At 49.5% G+C, this 19,417-nt stretch overlaps 1 protein-coding gene across 1 annotated transcript; it reads right to left on the bottom strand.

Moving 5' to 3' along the window:
* Positions 1 to 11,175: 11,175 nt before the first annotated feature.
* Positions 11,176 to 13,264, bottom strand: LOC123750071 (uncharacterized). The gene is made up of 3 exons (XM_045732225.2): positions 13,105 to 13,264; positions 12,362 to 12,503; positions 11,176 to 11,848 (listed from the first exon to the last, which is right to left on the bottom strand). Exons 1-3 carry the CDS (start codon positions 13,149 to 13,151, stop codon positions 11,723 to 11,725), a joined length of 315 nt encoding a protein of 104 aa, XP_045588181.1. The 5' UTR covers positions 13,152 to 13,264; the 3' UTR covers positions 11,176 to 11,722.
* Positions 13,265 to 19,417: the final 6,153 nt, after the last annotated feature.

The raw sequence follows: 19,417 nt of genomic DNA on the forward strand, positions 1-19,417 counted from the left end.
GTATGGGTTCGAATCACTTCTGGGGTGTGAGTTTTCAGTTGCATATAGTTCTGAGGACCATTCAGGTTCGCATTTGTGTTCCTCACGTGTGTCCCAAATCTCCTTTCTTCCATACTATAATGTCTTGAAAACACTCAACAACACACAATACAAGACAGCTGACAGAAGTAAGTAATTATCAAAAGAAGGCACCAAACCGGGAAGGCTATGTAGCACCATCAAATGCGCAGAATAATCAGAGGGCGCTAAATATCACCAAGGATGCCAATACGAGAACAAAAACGCATAAGGCGAACGATATCAAAAGTATCCGAGTCACCAAGAATTCTATCGAGGGACAGGCGACCGCGAGGGGCGGTCGGAAAGCAAGACACACGCTCGTCCTGGAAGTCAGGACATTCAAGAAGGACATGCACGACCGTAAGAGGGACAATGCAACTAGGACAATAAGGAGCAGGGCGGCGCTCCATCAAGTGACCATGGGTTAAGCGAGTATTGCCAATACACAACCTCGCCAGAGCTGTTTCCCACCGCCAGTTACGGTGGATGGAGGACGGCCACGAGGAAACACAACATTTAAGAGTACGTAGCTTGTTACCAGTAACAGACAACCAAGAAGCCTGCCAACGGGTAAGGACTGAGGAATGGATAACCGGGTAAAAGTCGGAATACGGAATGCCTTTACGAGAGATGGGACAAGAGCGGACAGCTTCCTTGGCGGCAGCATCCGCACGCTCATTTAAAGACACACCAATATGGCTGGGAACCCATCAAAACTCAACCGACTTAAATTTACTGTGAACAAGAAACAGCCAATGCTGGATCTCGACAACTACTGGATGAACCGGATTAAAGGACCCAAGAGCCATGAGGGCACTACGAGAGTCAACAACAACTACAAAGGAAGACTGACAACGAGAAAGCAGGAGACGAAGTGCATAGAGAATAGCATAAAGTTCCGCTGTAAAGATGCTAGTCTCCGGAGGTAAGCGACACATATAAGTGCGATCAGGAAAAACAACAGAGTAGCCAACACCGTCCGCTGACATAGACCCATCGGTGAAGACAGAAACGGAGCGGGAGTGAGAAGAAAAGTGCTCGAGGAAAAGGCGTTTTAGAACCGTAGGAGGGGTAAAAGCTTTAGTGATACGGGTCAAGGATGTACAAAACCGCGGAAGAGGGACCCTCCACGGGGGCAAAGAAGGAACAACACGAGGAGAAACATCAGAAATACGAACGGAAAGAGAATCCTGTAGGCGAGATAACCGGACAGAAAGAGGGAGGTGGTGAAGAGGAACAGGAACCGCAGGAGTGGTAAAAGTTAAAGCACGACAGAGGCGAGAGGAAGGATGTTGCAAGGACCGCGCAAGATAGCGAAGACAGTAGCGATCACGGCGGTCCTGGAGAGACAGGAAGCCAGTGTCAACATACAAGCTAAGGATGGGAGTCGAATGAAAGGCACCAGAACTGAGGCGCAACCCAGTATGGTGCAAAGCATCAAGACGGCGAAGAGTAGAAGGAGAAGCAGACTAGTAAGCAGGGCAACCATAATCGAGCTTAGACAGGACGAGAGAGGAATGTAAAGCAAGGAGAGTGCGCCTATCTGCCCCCCAAGAAGTATGGGACAAGACCCGAAGGAGGGTAAGGGCCTTAGAGCACTCAACACGGAGGTAAGAGATATGGGGAGACCAAGACAAACGAGTGTCAAGGAACAACCCCAAAAGCTTCGCAGAATCTTTGTATTCAAGGGGATGACCATAAAGTGACAAAGAGGGACGAAGAACAACCCGTTTCCGCGTAAAAGTCATGGCACAAGTCTTAGAAGTAGAGAACTTGAAGCCATGATCTGTGGCCCAAGACGACACGGCATCAATTGCAAGTTGAAGCCGGCGTTGAAGGAGAGGCGAATCATCACCCTGACAACAAAGGGCAAGATCATCGACATAGAGAGCGGAGAAGACACCAGAAGGAAGAGAGGAAAGAAGACCATTGAGGGCAACCAGAAAAAGATTAGTGCTCAGAACACTACCCTGGGGCACACCTTCGTATTGCTGAAAAGAGGGAGAGAGAGCGGTACCAAGGCGCACCCGAAAGGAACGACGAGAGAGGAAGCTGCGGAGAAAGAGAGGGAGATGACCACGAAGGCCAAAATTATGAAGTTGAGATAGGATATGATAACGCCAAGTGGTGTCGCCAAGTGGTGTCGTAAGCCTATTCCAGGTCAAAAAGGACGGCAACAACTGAGGTCTTCACAGCAAAAGCAGTACGAATATAGACCTCCAAGTTCACCAGGACATCTGTTGTGCTGCGGCACTTGCGGAAACCAAATTGAGAAGAGGAGAGGTGATGGTGTTCCAGGATCCACATCAGACGAACGTTAACCATACGTTCAAAGAGTTTGCAGACACAACTTGTGAGAGCAATAGGGCGAAAGTCCTTAGGGGAAGTACCCAGAGACCCCGGTTTGTGAACAGGGAGGACAACGGCATCGAGCCAGTCCTCAGGGACCGACGACGACTCCCAGATCCGATTATACAGACTCAGTAAATACTGAGACGTGCTCGGAGGGAGATGGCGAAGCATCTCATAATGAATACCATCGGACCCCGCCGCCGTAGAACCGCAGAGGGCCAGGGCAGAGCGAAGTTCAGAGAGAGAGAAGGGATCATTATAGGGAAGCTGAAGATGAGTGCAGAAATCTAAAGGACGAGACTCAAGGACAGGTTTACGAAGAAGGAAAGATTGGGGAAGATGAAGACCAGAGCTAACAGAAGAAAAGTGGGAACCCAGTTCGGAAGCGACCTTCAACGGGTCCGCCACAAGAGTATCATGGAGGTGAAGGACCGGTGAAACATCGGGAACGAACTTACCCGCTATCTTGCGGATACGCTTCCAGATCTGGGCCAGAAAGGTTTCGGACGTAATTGTTGAGACATAAGATGCCCAACATTCATGTTTAGCCGTACGGATGGCCCTACGGGCCACCGCACTCGCTTTCCGAAAGAGAAGAAAAGAATCGGTCGTCTGCCTACGGCGGTGCCTCTTCCAGGCTGCACGCTTACAGCGGACAGCCCGAGCACAGTCCGCATTCCACCAGGGAACGCACTTCCGTGGACCCCGAGAGGAAGAGCGAGGAATAGAGCGGAGGGCAGCGTTGAAGACAGTGTCATGAAAAAGGAGGAGAGCGCGAGAGAGAGGCAGAAGGGAGAGGTCAGAGAGAGCAGCACTGAGGGTAAATAGGGTCCAGTCTGCCTTAGCAAACTGCCACCTAGGGAAAGAGAGGGAAGGGCGAAAAGAGAAAAAGGAAACAAGGATGGGGAAATGATCACTTCCATGGAGGTCATCAAGAACCTGCCACGTGAAATCTAAGTAAAGAGAAGAAGAGCAGAGAGAAAGATCAAGACAAGAAAGGGTGCGAGTCCGAGAGTCCAAATGAGTGGGCTCACCAGAATTCAGAAGAGACAGGGAAGAAGAGAGGAGAAACGGCTCAAGGAGGCGACCCCGGGTATTCGTCAGAACGTCACCCCAAAGAGAAAGACGACAATTGAAGTCACCCAGCAGGAGCACAGACTCCGGCAAGGAGTCTAGGAGGTGTCTCAAATCAGGAAGAGAAAGCGGGACACTCGGGGGGAGATAAATGGAACAAACTGTGTACCATTTCCCCACAAAGATACGAGTAGCAGAACAATGGAGAGGCGAAGGAAAAAGTAAAGGAACAAAGGGAACATCAGCACGAATCAAGAGAGCAGAAGAATTAGAAGCCCCATCAAAAGGGGGGGGGGGAAGGGGGGGAGAGAAAGGAATAGCCACGAAAACGACCAGGACGAGCACCAAGCATCGGCTCCTGGAGACAGACACAAAGGGGTGAAAACCGCAAAATCAGAAGCTGGAGTTCGAGGAAATTGGCGTAATAACCTCGAACGTTCCATTGAAGAATGGACAACGACGAGAAGAGAAAGGACAAAAACAGAGAACAAGGAAGAAACAAAGGCGAAAGAGCAACAGAGCACGTTAAAGAATATCAGGGTCGGGATCAGGGTCAGCAAAGTCAGGGTTAGGGGGCATGGGTAAACTGAGCAAACACGGAGGGAAGGAAACGGGAGAACAGATCAGAGGTGGGCGGGCGGGGTCCGGAGAAGGAGGAGGAGGAGGAGGAAGAGGAGGAGACAACGGAGAGGAGCAGGCAAGGACAGCATTAGGAAGACGAGGGGTAGAAAGAGGGGAGTGTACCTCAGCAAGGGCAGCAACTGAGAGGGAAGCGGGGCCTAAAGAAACCTCCATAGCAGGAACAGGGGGCGCAACCACCGAAATGGGAGGGGAAGGAGCGAGAGAGGCAGAAGTAGGGGCCGAGGAAGAAAGCGAAACCTTCTAACCCGCCGGGGAGGAGGAAGGAGAGGAGCCAGGTTTACGATTATGACGTAAAGAGACAGGTGTTCCAGCAACCACGTACTGGGCAACGGATTCTAGCGTCTCAACAGGAGAAGCTGAACGAGAGCACACATGACGGCCGTTTGGAGAGTGATGGACATCAGCCCGCACCGACAGGCGGTGGGGAGAGTCAAGAGATGGAGGGGAAGGATGGGAAGGAGGAACGGAGGGAGACGAGGAAGAAGACACAGGAGACACAACAGACCGGGTAGAAGGAAGGGGAACCCCAGACAGAGGACCAGGAGGAGGATCCTTCGAGAGAGAACCCAAAGGAACAGAGGAGGGGGCAGTGGGCGCATCAGGGTCCAAGGCCCGGAAACGGTTGCGAGTCTGAGGAAGGCGGGATGGACGAGGAGAGGAAGAGCGCAACACGCGAGCATAAGAGATATTAGCATAAGACGGGAGCCGGCGAACCTGGCGTCTCGCCTCAGGAAAAGATAAACGCTCCCGGTGCTTCAAGTTGAGGACGGCAGCCTCAAGCTTGTAGTGGACACACGCACGGGAGAAGGCAGGATGGGCCTCACCGCAGTTGAGGCAACGAGCCTGGGGAGAAGTGCACTCCGACTTAGAGTGACCTTCGCCATCACACAAAGGACAGAGAGAGACAGTCCCGGAGCAGCGGAGGGCACCATGCCCAAACCTCCAGCACTTGTTGCAGAGCCGAGGAGAAGGAATGTACTCCTGGACAGAGCACCTGGCACCAGCAAGAATGACAGAGGGTGGAAGGGTCCTACCATCAAAGGTAATCTTCACAACCCTTAGGGGTTGACGGCGACTACCACGAGGGGGACGAGTAAACGTGTCCACCTGGAGAATAGAATGGCCCTGGGCAGCAAGGATATGTCGAATATCGTCGTGGCAGTCGCGCAGGTCCCGAACACCGGTCGCAACATGGGGCGGGAGCAAAATAGTGCCAACACTGGCATTCAACTGAGCGTTCTTCGAGACCCGAACAGGGGTCTCGCCAAGGCAGGATAAGGCAGCCAAGCGGGAAGCAGCATCCTGAGAAGGAGCAGCAACGACACGTGTACCGAGACGAGTGGGGTTGAAAGTAATGGAGGCATCCACGGAATCAACGAGATGTCGATGGAGGGAGAAATCGTCAGGAGGCGCAGAATCAAGAGGGAGGAGATCAAAATATTTGGCCCACGAAGCGGGACCAAACAAGGCTTGATAGGTAGCAGAACTGGAAGGAATCGAGTGAGGGCGGCCGTGACGAGGACGGCGGTGAGAACCCCCAGAGAGAGAGGGGTTAGAAGGCGCAGTAGTAACAACTAGAGAAGGAGCCGCGCCAGGGGACGAGGTAGTCACCACCGGGGGCTTGGGGCTCGACCCAACCACAGAGGAGGGAGGGGAGCTAGGGGAAGGAGTCAGAGAGGCCAAAGGAGGAGCAAGGTCGGGGCCCAATGCAGCGGAGGCTACAGAGCCCGGTCTTCCAATACGGACCGACTCGGGGGCTTGGTCGCCCACCCCACGAGCCTGAGAAGGTAAACCAGAAGCAGCCGAAACAGGGGTTATCATCATTACGAAAAGAAGAATTCATTCACGAATGTGCCCCCACACCCACCATGGAGCCACAATTAGAGGCAAGACACCCAACAAGAAGCTATCGCCGATCTTGCCGGGGCCTCCTAGGGGTGCGTCGTGAGTATACGCCCCACAAACGCTACCTTAAGAAACCGACAGTCCGTCGAGATCGGGTTCAGTGACGAAAGGGGGATTGACAATAAAAGGTTCCCCTCGCTCTCGACGTCGGGTACTGCAGTTCTACGGGTGCATGAGTATGCCTCCTCAAGCACCCGGGCGTCAAAATAGAAGAAGTCCAAGGGAAGAACCAGAACGAGCAAAAGGTCGGCAGGAAACGGCAAGCAGATAGGAGAAGAGGGGGGAGAAAAACGAAACAGAAGGAAAAGGAAAAGATGCCCAGCAGAATTGGAGAGGACGGCAGCAGGAGCACAAGGCTAGAAAAGGACAGAGGACTGTCCCAAGGAGCATCACACTCCGGCAGCCGCCCACTAAGCCCCTACACGGCGACAACGAGCTAAGCGGGGAGGGGGCAGCTGACAGAAGCTGTGCAACTGGTCATGGAAACTGCAGACGTCTTTATGAATCCTGACTAAAACCTATAATTTTCAGCATTGATAAATATTAGCTACTCTTTGAAGACTTCCTACACCATCTCATCTTCGTCTTCAATATTGTATTTTCCTAATTTAAAGATACTTACTGTATAAATGGCGGTGATAATTCTCTGCTACTGCTGTTGTTGATGATTTAGGAGTCGAAACGGCAGTAGCGCCGTATGTGTTCCAGTGTCCCCATTAAGGGTAAAACGCAAAGCCTTATGGTTGTATGAACGTCGGCTGTCGGCAGAAACGAAGGCGCCTTGTGCCGAATAAACACACTGATACTTGTTTGGTAAGCCCCGGGAGTCCCTCAGGGAGGTAAGCACCGGCCCCAGCCACGCACAGAGAACACGGAGAAGCCAAACAAAGTCACGGCATTAACGTGTCCCCATAAACTCGTACCCAAGTACTCAAATGGGTAAAAACTCAAAAACGTCTTCCAGTGACCTCCGGCAGAGTAGGAGCCAGCCGCCCCCCACGCCCTCAGGGCACACCGGGAGCCAGCCGCCCCCCCACACCCTCAGGGCACACCGGGAGCCAGCCCCCCCCCACGCCCTCAGGGCACACCGGGAGCCAGCCGCCCCCCACACCCTCAGGGCACACCGGGAGCCGCCGCCCCCCCACACCCTCAGGGCACACCGGGAGCCAGCCCCCCCCCCCCCCCCCACGCCCTCAGGGCACACCGGGAGCCACCGCCCCCCGCACCCTCAGGGCACACCGGGAGCCAGCCGCCCCCCGCACCCTCAGGGCACACCGGGAGCCACCGCCCCCCGCACCCTCAGGGCACACCGGGAGCCACCGCCCCCCGCACCCTCAGGGCACACCGGGAGCCAGCCGCCCCCCACACCCTCAGGGCACACCGGGAGCCAGCCGCCCCCCACACCCTCAGGGCACACCGGGAGCCAGCCCCCCCCACGCCCTCAGGGCACACCGGGAGCCACCGCCCCCCGCACCCTCAGGGCACACCGGGAGCCACCGCCCCCCGCACCCTCAGGGCACACCGGGAGCCACCGCCCCCCGCACCCTCAGGGCACACCGGGAGCCACCGCCCCCCACACCCTCAGGGCACACCGGGAGCCAGCCCCCCCCCCCCCCACGCCCTCAGGGCACACCGGGAGCCACCGCCCCCCGCACCCTCAGGGCACACCGGGAGCCAGCCGCCCCCCGCACCCTCAGGGCACACCGGGAGCCACCGCCCCCCGCACCCTCAGGGCACACCGGGAGCCACCGCCCCCCGCACCCTCAGGGCACACCGGGAGCCACCGCCCCCCGCACCTTCAGGGCACACCGGGAGCCACCGCCCCCCGCACCCTCAGGGCACACCGGGAGCTACCGCCCCCCGCACCCTCAGGGCACACCGGGAGCCAGCCGCCCCCCACACCCTCAGGGCACACCGGGAGCCAGCCGCCCCCCACACCCTTAGGGCACACCGGGAGCCAGCCGCCCCCCACACCCTCAGGGCACACCGGGAGCCAGCCGCCCCCACACCCTCAGGGCACACCGGGAGCTACCGCCCCCCGCACCCTCAGGGCACACCGGGAGCCAGCCGCCCCCCACACCCTCAGGGCACACCGGGAGCCAGCCGCCCCCCACACCCTTAGGGCACACCGGGAGCCAGCCGCCCCCCACACCCTCAGGGCACACCGGGAGCCAGCCGCCCCCCATCACCCTCAGGGCACACCGGGAGCTACCGCCCCCCCGCACCCTCAGGGCACACCGGGAGCCAGCCGCCCCCCACACCCTCAGGGCACACCAGGAGCCAGCCGCCCCCCACACCCTCAGGGCACACCGGGAGCCAGCCCCCCCCCCCCCCCACGCCCTGAGGGAAAACCGGAAGCCAACCCACTCCTGGCCACTAGCTCCCGGACAAGCCAGCGCCGGACACCGTCTCCTCGCCCGCAGAACAGACAGGAAACGGGAAGAAATCTATCAGGTTCACTGTGACTCCAAGCTGTTTATAATAATAAGAACAGTTGATTGTAAAGTTTCATGCTTGTCAACTGTTTAATAAATGTAACCAAAAGCGTCAGAGATTGAGGAAAGATGTACATGTTCGTAAGTACTTGCGTAACAGCTTCGTGAATCTGGCTCCAGGAATCTAATCTTCAACTGCTCCTGTGCTTCTTTATTAATGTGAACAAACGCTCTCTCTCGCCCCTCGCACTCTTGGGACCCATTAGAATAAGTAAATAACTAATCCTCCATAATATAATCTTTATTCATAAACAATAAAGATCAAAACTTAATTTTTAAAGTAATCCTAAACTACAATAAATACAAAAATATTAATATTTATTATCTGAATTTATCTTGGATTCGACAGATATATTATTCGTAAAATAGAGTTCATGACATCATAATTCATTAACTTCAACATCTAGCCTTGCTCATCTACCTTAGTGGCTCTAAGATGGTTAAGTTTACTTTACTATTTAGTGATTAGGTAAATTGGATTAACTGGGCTCTTTTGTCCTGCCAGGTGCTTGTATTCACCTAACAGCTTCCTTATAGCCTGCTAGGGGATTGTAACCATCCACAAGCTTTGTTATGGCGACCAGTTGATTGTACCCACCTATCAGGCTCCGTTATGGCCTGTCAGTGACTTGTACCCACCTGCCAGTATTAGTAATTGGTCCTGTTATGTGTTTATAATCACCTACAGGCTGTGCTATGGTCTGTAGCCACCTATTAGGCTTTGTTATTGTCTGTACCGAAGTACCAGGCTTCGTTATGGTTTGTTAAGTGCCTGTACTCACCTACCAGGCTTGGCATAACAGGTGCTTATACCAACCTACCAGTCTATTAAGGCCCGCCAAGTTATTAGATCCGTGTTTCGGCCACTATGGACCAGCAACCGGGATCTATATGTTTTAGCCTCTTTTTTGGATATCCTACCGCAAGTCAGTAGTAAGCTTTCAAGAAACTGGCTGTATCAAGTAGTAGTGCAATGCATAAATAAGGGGGGTGGGGGTAAGCAAGACAATTTCCTTAAAAATAAATAAAATAAATAAATAAAAAATAAATATATATATATATATATATATATATATATATATATATATATATATAAATTATATATTATATATATATAAATTATATAATAGATTTACTATCTGTACGTACCACTGCCTCTTTCACTCAGGGCACAATAAGATGACAGTGTTCATCAAGCCCAGTGAACCCACATTCCAAGTATACATTGTCCACTGGCAAACACTGGCGAGTTAACCTTTTAACCTTTTACAAGGGCCAGACCACCCCACACAGTATCATGAAGTGCCTACCTCACCTCCGCTCTCCAGGTACTCACTGGCAGAGGGCTTCAGCAGCACGCTGACAGGGGTCCCAACCTAACACACAACACAAACAGGGGTAATTAACACCCTAGCAGAAACCTCAAGCAGCTTCCTAGCAGCAACTCTCAATTGACACATCACTGTCTTCCTCAACTCTTAAAAGCCAATCCCAGGTACGTCGCTCTTCAAAAAACACTATATATCAGCAGCTAACACACACTGCTCGGATCAACGGTGGCTACTTAGTCCTCTCGCAAGACCAAGCTAAGAGTTCGTGGACTGCCCAAGGTGAACTGCCCTTCTCAGCTCAATTGCCTCCATATGTCACTTCTGTGGACATAAAAACGTCATTAGCCAGATGGACAGTACACTGGGTAACCCTAGGATAAAACTCGACTACTGGGGACTTGACATTGTGACTTGTAGCCACAACCTAGATGGCGCTGATCTTGATACGCCACCCACCAGAGGTCAACCACATCGACCTCCTCTTCTGACTCGGGCAGGAAATTGGAGCCTTCCACCGATACCACGCCACTACCAACATATGGCGTTGTCTACATAGCGTCCAATACTAGGGGAGTTGGAGTGCAGACCCATAGATGGCGCTGAAATCGCCACTCCATACTCCAGCGTTGATGTCGATACAGTAAGAATCCGCCTACCACGCTTCGTCTGTCACGTGTTTATACTCGACTATCTGGAAATTATTGAAGCCTGCTAGTTGCTTGCTAGTTGATGTCATGTGTGTGTCTAAAGCTCAAGGCCTATGAGTGTTGTGAGATATTTGTGGGTATTGTGGGTTGTTTGTGAGCATTGTGAGATGCTTGTGAGTATTGTGAGATGTTTGTGAGTATTGTGAGATGCTTGTGAGTGTTGATGGATGCTTGTGAGTGTTGTGGGATGCTTGTGAATGTTGTGGGATACTTGTGAGTGTTATGGGATGCTTGTGAGTGCTATGGGATGCTTATGAGTGCTGTGGGACAATCTTGAAAGAGTTGTTAGTATTAGTAGAGAAATCTTGAACAAGATAAAAGAATTTCCCTTTGCAATATAGTAAAGTAATTGTTTTCATGTTTGGTGTATATTATTGTGAGTTATTGGGTAAATCGTTCCTCGTATTTTTGAAGGCATCATTTTGTCAAATAATTTTTGTTGGTGGATATTTTCGTTCCAAGTTAGTTTTGGATTTATTGTTTTTCTTTGATCATTTTAGATTCCATTAAATTTATACTCTACAGGAGTTTTCATAACTAATTTCACACATTAATTAACATGTGACTCTCATTCACAATAGGTAAAATATTGGAGATATAATAAACGAGTAACTTTTTTGTTAAACATTTATTTCAGAACATAACGTACACAAGTTCATCCTAATGACAACTGCTAAATCTAGTTTCTTATGTAAGTTATAAATCTTTATTTATTTGGAAATAACAAGTAGTCGTCAAACTATATCTGTGTAAATACCCAAGACAAATCTGGAAAATAGGTAAGGACTCCTCACTAGGGGAAAAGTTTCTGTTTAGCTTTTTCTGTGGGTCCCTCTTGTGAGCCTTCTCCATGGGGTCCCCATAGGAAGGTCTCTCCTGATTGGTTATTACTTTGGAGGTTCTACAAGGCGTATATCCTTCGGGACCTGCGGGTTTATCCTTCGTCACATAGGGTCTGTCCTTAGTGACCTAAGCTAGTCTCGCCTGGGTAGCTTTTCTATAAGGATATAATTCTGGGAGCTCTCCAAGGGTTGGTCTACTCTTCGTTACCTGCTAGGGCCTGTCCTCGAACTCTTCCCTAGAGGTTCCCAAATAAGGTTCTTTCCTGGAAGATCATTACTTTAGGGACCTCCAAGGTGTCTTCCTAAGTGGTGGTTTACCCTTCGTGTCCAAGACCACAGCAGAACGAGTCGTGTTCTGTGTGGTTGTGACCAAAGACATCGTGGTTGTCGCCGGAGTTGATGCAATGGTCGTGGTGGGGATGCGTCAAGTCTCCATGGAGCTGTGGACAGAGTAAGTCTGTGAAACAATCTTTATTTATCTTTTGAGTGCATGTGTGTGTGTGTGTCTAGAGTGCGTATTTGTATGTGCCTGTCTGTGCAATTGTGTGTGTGTATGTACGTGTATACGTACTCATGTGTGTGTGCTTAGCGAGCATGATGTTTAACTTTTGTAGGTAGGATAGGCGCAGTCGGTTTACGACCGCAAGGCTCCGGGTTCGATTCCCGCGGCAGGACAGATACCTTTGGGCACGTTTTCTTTCACCTGATGCCGCTCTGTTCATCCAGTAGTAAATAGGTATTCGGTAGTTAAGCAACTGTTTTGGTATGCATCCTGGGAACGGTCAATAGTTGGGTTCCTGTCCCCGACAATAGGGAACCAATGGCAACCAAATTTAATCTTTACGTCATATTTGTTAAATTTGCATCTCTTATTATTGTTGTGATAAATTATTATAAATATTATTATATTACTGTTGATGTTATTACTATAATGTTTGTGTGACGAGGATTACCTCAGGGCAGACGAGGCAGCCGCACTCATTCTTGACGAGTGTGTCGCCTGGCCGGCAGTATGATGACACGTCCAAACACTTGTTGGGGTTACACTTGGTACAGTCGTGGACAACCTTCTTCTCCCCCTGGGGCGATGGCTGGCTGCAGGTGTGGACAACAGACTAGTGTATTTGACTGGAGACAGATATGCGTTACAGGAAACAGATGTGGTGGACGGGAGGCAGCTATGGGGGAGTAGGTGGGGGGGGGGGGGGGAGGGGACATGTGTGTTGAGCGCAAGTTAGCGACCTCATTCATAATTACTGGACCTTGAGCATCGCAATAGGCAGAAGACTGAGTGACAAATAACACTTAAAATAAGAAGTGAGAGAGCAGCTCCCATTGAAGCTTAAAATAAAACAAAACACAAACATTTAATGGACCATTTCTATAAGGTCTGTAATAGTAATCAAACAAGAGCTGACGCCAGTCTAATCGCCTTGCAGAAAGACTTTTTCCCACTGTATTTAACATAAGAAAGTTTGCCTACAAAATAAAACTTATCAAGAACAGAACTCAGTATGTAAATATAACACGATAAATTAACATTCCTCTGCAATGCTAATAGTGACAGTAAGAGACTGACTACTAGTGCCTGTTTCTGTTCTCTAACCGACTCCTTTCTCCTATCAACGGAAGGACAGCAGTAGATAGGAAAGGAGAAGTGTAGTCGGTACAACACCGAACATGACTTTTGTCTCACCTGAGAACACAGACGGCCAGGCAGACGACAAGAACGACGCGCAGCATTTTGATGGAGTAGTGTTAATGTACAAGACCTGTGATGGTGGACAAGGTAGAAGGTTCCGTGTGTCTGCTCTTCCGCTCTCACCGCCGACCACTGAACCCTGCTCGGTACACCGGCTCGTTTTATACCTCGCGCTACGTTGCCAACACCAAGACTTTTAGGCGAAAAACAGGTGCAGCTAAAAAAAAAAAAAAAAAAAAAAGTGACGAGAGGGAATTGGGAATACCGCGAAACAAAATAAAGCTAAGAACTATTTCGTTACATACAAATAAATATCTGTGGTAACATTTGGAAGTTTTGATACATTTTCGAACTCCATATTTAATTTCCATTCATTTTCTTCCATCTTGAAATAAGCAGATTAAGGACATTCTTTTAATTCTTAGATGATTGTCATGAAGCAGGGATCTTACGACCCCATTAAGTATACATATGCACCCCATTCTTAATTAGGATGAGATCTTTCTGTTTAATATCACTATGATCAGGGTTTCAACGACACGAAATACATCCCCTTTATAATTTATGTTGAAGTTTTTCACATCATTATTCCTAATACACCCTCTTGTCAGTGTTGGTCTTATAGTTAGTCCAGATACACCCTCCTGTCAGTGTTGGTCTTATAGTTAGTCAAGATACACCCTCCTGTCAGTGTTGGTCTTATAGTTAGTCCAGATATACCCCCCCCCTGTCAGTGTTGGTCTTATAGTTTGTCCAGATACACCCCCCCCCCGTCAGTGTTGGTCTTATAGTTAGTCCAGATACACCCTCCTGTCAGTGTTGGTCTTATAGTTAGTCCAGATACACCCCTCTGTCAGTGTTGGTCTTATAGTTAGTCCAGATACACACTCCTGTCAGTGTTGATCTTATAGTCAGTCCAGATACACCCTCCTGTCAGTGTTGGTCTTATAGTTAGTCCAGATACACCCCCCCCCTGTCAGTGTTGGTCTTATAGTTAGTCCAGATACACCCCCCTGTCAGTGTTGGCCTTATAGTTAGTCCAGATACACCCCCCTGTCAGTGTTGGCCTTATAGTTAGTCCAGATACACCCCCCCTGTCAGTGTTGGTCTTATAGTTAGTCCAGATACACCCCCCTGTCAGTGTTGGTCTTATAGTTAGTCCAGATACACCCCCCTGTCAGTGTTGGTCTTATAGTTAGTCCAGATACACCCCCCTGTCAGTGTTGGCCTTATAGTTAGTCCAGATACACCCTCCTGTCAGTGTTGGTCTCACCTTTAGTCCAGACACCCCCCCCCCCTGCCAGTGTTGGTCTCACCTTTAGTCCAGTCACCTCCCCCCCCCTGCCAGTGTTGGTCTCACCTTTAGTCCAGACACCCCCCCCCTGCCAGTGTTGGTCTCACCTTTAGTCCAGTCACCTCCCCCCCCCCTGCCAGTGTTGGTCTCACCTTTAGTCCAGACACCCCCCCCCTGCCAGTGTTGATCTCACCTTTAGTCCAGTCACCTCCCCCCCCCTGTCAGTGTTGGTCTCACCTTTAGTCCAGACACCCCCCCCCTGCCAGTGTTGGTCTCACCTTTAGTCCAGACCCCCCCTGCCAGTGTTGGTCTCACCTTTAATCCAGTCACACCCCCCCTGCCAGTGTTGGTCTCACCTTTAGTCCAGACCCCCCCTGCCAGTGTTGGTCTCACCTTTAGTCCAGTCACCTCCCCCCCCTGCCAGTGTTGGTCTCACCTTTAGTCCAGACACCCCCCCCCTGCCAGTGTTGGTCTCATCTTTATTCCAGACACCCCCCCCCCCCCTGCCAGTGTTGGTCTCACCTTTAGTCCAGACACCCCCCCCTGCCAGTGTTGGTCTCACCTTTAGTCCAGACACCCGCCCCCCTGCCAGTGTTGGTCTCACCTTTAGTCCAGACACCCCCCCCCCCCCTCTGCCAGTGTTGGTCTCACCTTTAGTCCAGAAACCCCCCCCCCCCCCTATGCCAGTGTTGGTCTCAGCTTTAGTCCAGACACCCCCCCCCCTCTGCCAGTGTTGGTCTCACCTCTAGTCCAGACACCCCCCCCCCCTGCCAGTGTTGGTCTCACCTTTAGTCCAGACACCCCCCCCCCCTGCCAGTGTTGGTCTCACCTTTAGTCCAGACACCCATCCCCCCCTGCCAGTTGGTTGCATATTATCTTCACTCATCCATCGTGTCTCGTGGCTACACAGCTGACATACAGAAAAACCTACGATTTCGCACTCCTCGGACGCCCCCGCGTCCGAAATTTTTCTCCTGTGTCTGAACCGTGAACGCGATTGGCGTCTAATTATTAAAATATTTTTTAAAAATTTAAATTTTTTTCCGATCAATCTGGGAGTAGTTTTAAAATGCACGCCTTTATATTGCGAACAATTTGATACCAAAATGAAAGATGTAACACGAACATTTCTGTCAGAACACTGGAAAGATATAAATAATTTTGTGATGATTCGCCTCCAGATGTCGCAGGGCTGAACGTAACTCCGGTTGGAGATTCCCTGGAAACACAAACCGAAACTGTCTCTATTTTCCGCTTGTTACAACTTGTAATAAAGTTGTTACATCTTGGCTTAACGTGTTTATTACGTATTAGAACGTTGTTACAACTTGCTATAGTGGTTGTTATGACTGGTTAGGAAGTGTTAAAACTTGTTCGAACGTTGTACCAACGTCGTAGTTTCGGTGTGTGTTTGGCGGGATTATACTGTCGACGTTCTTCTACCTGTGCTATAAGAGAGGAAGTCAAGTGGTTCATGCAGTCAGGTTATTGAGTTTAAAGGGGGTCTGGGGTTTCTGGAGGGTGGGGGGGGGGGGTTCATATACTTAGCTGAGAGTGACCTGGGGACCCCGGGGTGTCGGGGGTGGGGGGGTGGAGGAGGACGTACCTTGTTTCTGTTCAGTGACTCTGAGTCTGGACCAGGTTTCATTTATCTGGTCTTCCAGGGAGACCATGCTTGGGGGAGCCGGTCGGCCGAGCGGACAGCACGCTGAACTTGTGATCCTGTGGTCCCGGGTTCAATCCCGGGCGCCGGCGAGAAACAATGGGCAGAGTTTCTTTCACCCTATGCCCCTGTTACCTAGCAGTAAAATAGGTACCTGGGTGTTAGTCAGCTGTCACGGGCTGTTTCCTGGGGGTGGAGGCCTGGTCGAGGACCGCGCCGCGGGGACACTAAAGCCCCGAAATCATCTCAAGATAACCTCAAGATATGAGCGTCCACAATTAAAATATTTGTTAAAATTCCAGTTATTGTTCTATTATTATCGGAAAAGTTTTAAAATACGCGCCTTTATATTCCGAACAATTTGATACCAAATGAAAGACGTAACACGAAAATTGATGTTATCAAACTGAACGAGTATACACATTAGGCTGAGGTGTGCAAATTGGTGCTCGTTCACGGGTAACTTTAGACTTTGCTGCGGGGAATCACGCCGGGCTTTTGGACATTATATGCATATACACTTTTAGGGAATTTAATTGCGAACACAATGATACCAAAACGAACGACGTAGCACGAGAATTAAGGTGAGAATACTGAAACAAGTATTCAGATTCCGGTGAGGAAGCGCGATCACCTTGCACCCTCGCCCGGACGCCCGGTGCATGACCTCTAAGTTGGCGGCGCGCATGCCAAGGGTGCGAAAGTGTTTTTAAATGCGCATGTATAAAAGCTAACGCTAAGTATAACAAGTTATACATAATAACACTGGTGTGTTTAGGTGTGTATTGCTGCAACAACATCTATTCTGTCCATGTGGTCCTGCAACATATAACACTACGAGTATGACATTAAAGTACGCAGATGACCTCCCAGTGTTGATATGATCTAGATAGACCACGGTGATGACCCTTGATGACCATCATGACCTCCCGCTCTCCTGACATCTAAGGATATATAGTGTTAATATAAAGTTTTGTTTAAACGTTGGTAATGACAATACAGTTGTCTATATGGACAACATTTATCGCAAATTATATTTATAATTTACATTTAGCACATTTATCAACACATTTCTCAGGATGAGTTCATCATTGAGGTACTTGGTTATATCAAGAGTGGAAATGTGTGGCGACTAAAGTGAGACTTGGTTATACCAAGAGTAGGAAGCTGTTTTGACTAGTATTTTTATGGCAACAAATGTAACTTGCATCTAAACTACATCTTTTTCTTCATTGATCTGCAATCGGTTATTAAATCATAAAAAATGGGACTATTATCTTGGTTGCCACATGTGCCTTCACTCTCTCACCTACACTCAGCACACCTGCAGTGCTAGAGCATGAAACAGGTGTGTGACGGATGTGTTTGGATCCGAGAGAAACCTGGGTGTGTGCTGAGATTGCAATCAGGGTTGTTGATTTACGGAGAATGTTGCTGGATGCAATGGAGAACTTGGGATCTCTGAACTGTCTCTGGCTTGGGTATGACGTGCATGTAGGTAAATATATTGAGGTCAAACAGTGGAATCGAACCTTCGACTGTGAACTCCTCGGGGACATATATTACCCGGTAGATTCCGTCATGTTCTTGTCATTTCATTATGGTTGTGGGTGAGTTTGGGAGGGTGTGGTTCAGGGCGATGCCTCGTACGGGCCAATATGAACCTTCTGGGTCGAGAACCTGTTCTTCTGGCATTGTCATGGTAACGTCATAACTAACTGCGCCAAAATAATCCAATGTTTTTAGTTCCTAAATATACGAACATATTTTTCCTGTTTCCCTTAATTCTTCACTCTAGGAAATTTTGTATTAAGGGCAATGACTCTTCTGTCAGGCTTGCATTGCATATGAAGTTCCACTGTTCCTCGGTATATACCCACCACCCATTAGTATATATACCCATCACCCTTTAGTATATATAACCACCACCCCTTGGTATATACCCACCACCCCTCGGTATATAACCACCACCCCTTGGTGTATAGCCACCACCCCTTGGTGTATAGCCACCACCCCTTGGTGTATAGCCACCACCCCTTGGTGTATACCCACCACCCCTTGGTATGTACCCACCACTTCTCAGTATATACCCACCACCCCTCGGTATATACCATTTTTCAAATGTTTTTATTATATTTCAGTGATGGAAACACCAGATCACTTGATGTTCCCAATTTTCTGATGGGAACATCAGAACATTAGACCCAAGATGGTAATCTTGGGCATAGCATTTTATCAAATCACCTCATTCTTTGCGGCACACGTGAGGAACACAAATGCGAACAAGCCTGAATGGTCCCCAGGACTATATGCAACTGAAAACTCTCACCCCAGAAGTGACTCGAACCTATTCTGCCAGGAGCAATTTAGCTCATTAGTGCCGGCGGGCTGATGGGCTAAATAGCCTCGGCTACCATCAGTTTTTGTCCGGTCAAGTGGATTAAGGTGTCCTGTACATACCAGTTGCGTTGCTCCTGGCAGTATGGGTTCGTGTCACTTCTGGGGTGAGTTTTCAGTTATATAATATAATATATATTATATAATATATATAATATGGGATAATCCTTCTTATAGCAAGTTTTAAATATTTTAGTATATAATTTCGCTCTCAATTCCTGATGACGATATTGGAACGTATCGACATATCGATGAAGTAATAAACTTAATATCATAAACCTGAATGGTACTCAAGCTGAACAAATACTTAAGTGTCACGAGTTGTGTGTAGGGCTTGAACCATCGGCCGTGCATCTGTGAAGTATTTATGTATTATATAAATAGTTTTTTAAAGAGGACTCACGGGGTGAGATCATCGAGTCTAGCTCATTTTCTCTATTTCTTAGGTTAATATTCACGTGGGAAGAAAGTTGAAAAATTAACACTCCGAAATTTTTCAAAAGTTTATTATGCCTTGCACATTGTGCTAACTCACACACAGTATAAAAGAGAGCATACACAACAACAAAGCAGTAAAGATTTCATGTGTCCGTGCGTGTGTGATGAGAGAACAGGATAATTGAGTCCTTCATTTCGTAGGTCAAGTTGTATTGTTGTCGAGACGTTCTGAACAACAACAGAGAACAAGGGAGAAACAAAGGCGAAAGAGCTACACAGCACATTAAAGAATATCAGGGTCAGGATCAGGGTCAGCAAAGTCAGGGTTAGGGGGCATGGGTAAACTGAGCAAATTAGGAGGGAAGGAAGCGGGAGAACAGACCAGAGGTGGGCGGGCGGGGTCCGGAGGAAGAGGAGGAGACAACGGAGAGGAGCAGTCAAGGATAGCAGCAGGAAGAGGGGGAGGAGAAAGAGGGGAGCGCACCTCAGCAAGAGCAGCAACCGAAAGGGAAGCA

The sequence above is a fragment of the Procambarus clarkii genome, chromosome 1 (assembly GCF_040958095.1).
Source record: "Procambarus clarkii isolate CNS0578487 chromosome 1, FALCON_Pclarkii_2.0, whole genome shotgun sequence".
Classification (NCBI taxonomy): Eukaryota; Metazoa; Arthropoda; class Malacostraca; order Decapoda; family Cambaridae; genus Procambarus; species Procambarus clarkii.

Bases quoted from the DNA above. Each gene is read 5' to 3' on its own strand.
- LOC123750071 (XM_045732225.2), bottom strand. From the start codon at position 13,151: ATGCTGCGCGTCGTTCTTGTCGTCTGCCTGGCCGTCTGTGTTCTCAG. The intron at 12,504-13,104 runs GTGAGACAAAAG...CCACACCTGCAG, and splicing joins CTGGCCGTCTGTGTTCTCAG to CCAGCCATCGCCCCAGGGGG. The intron at 11,849-12,361 runs GTAATCCTCGTC...CTCTGTCCACAG, and splicing joins GCTGCCTCGTCTGCCCTGAG to CTCCATGGAGACTTGACGCA.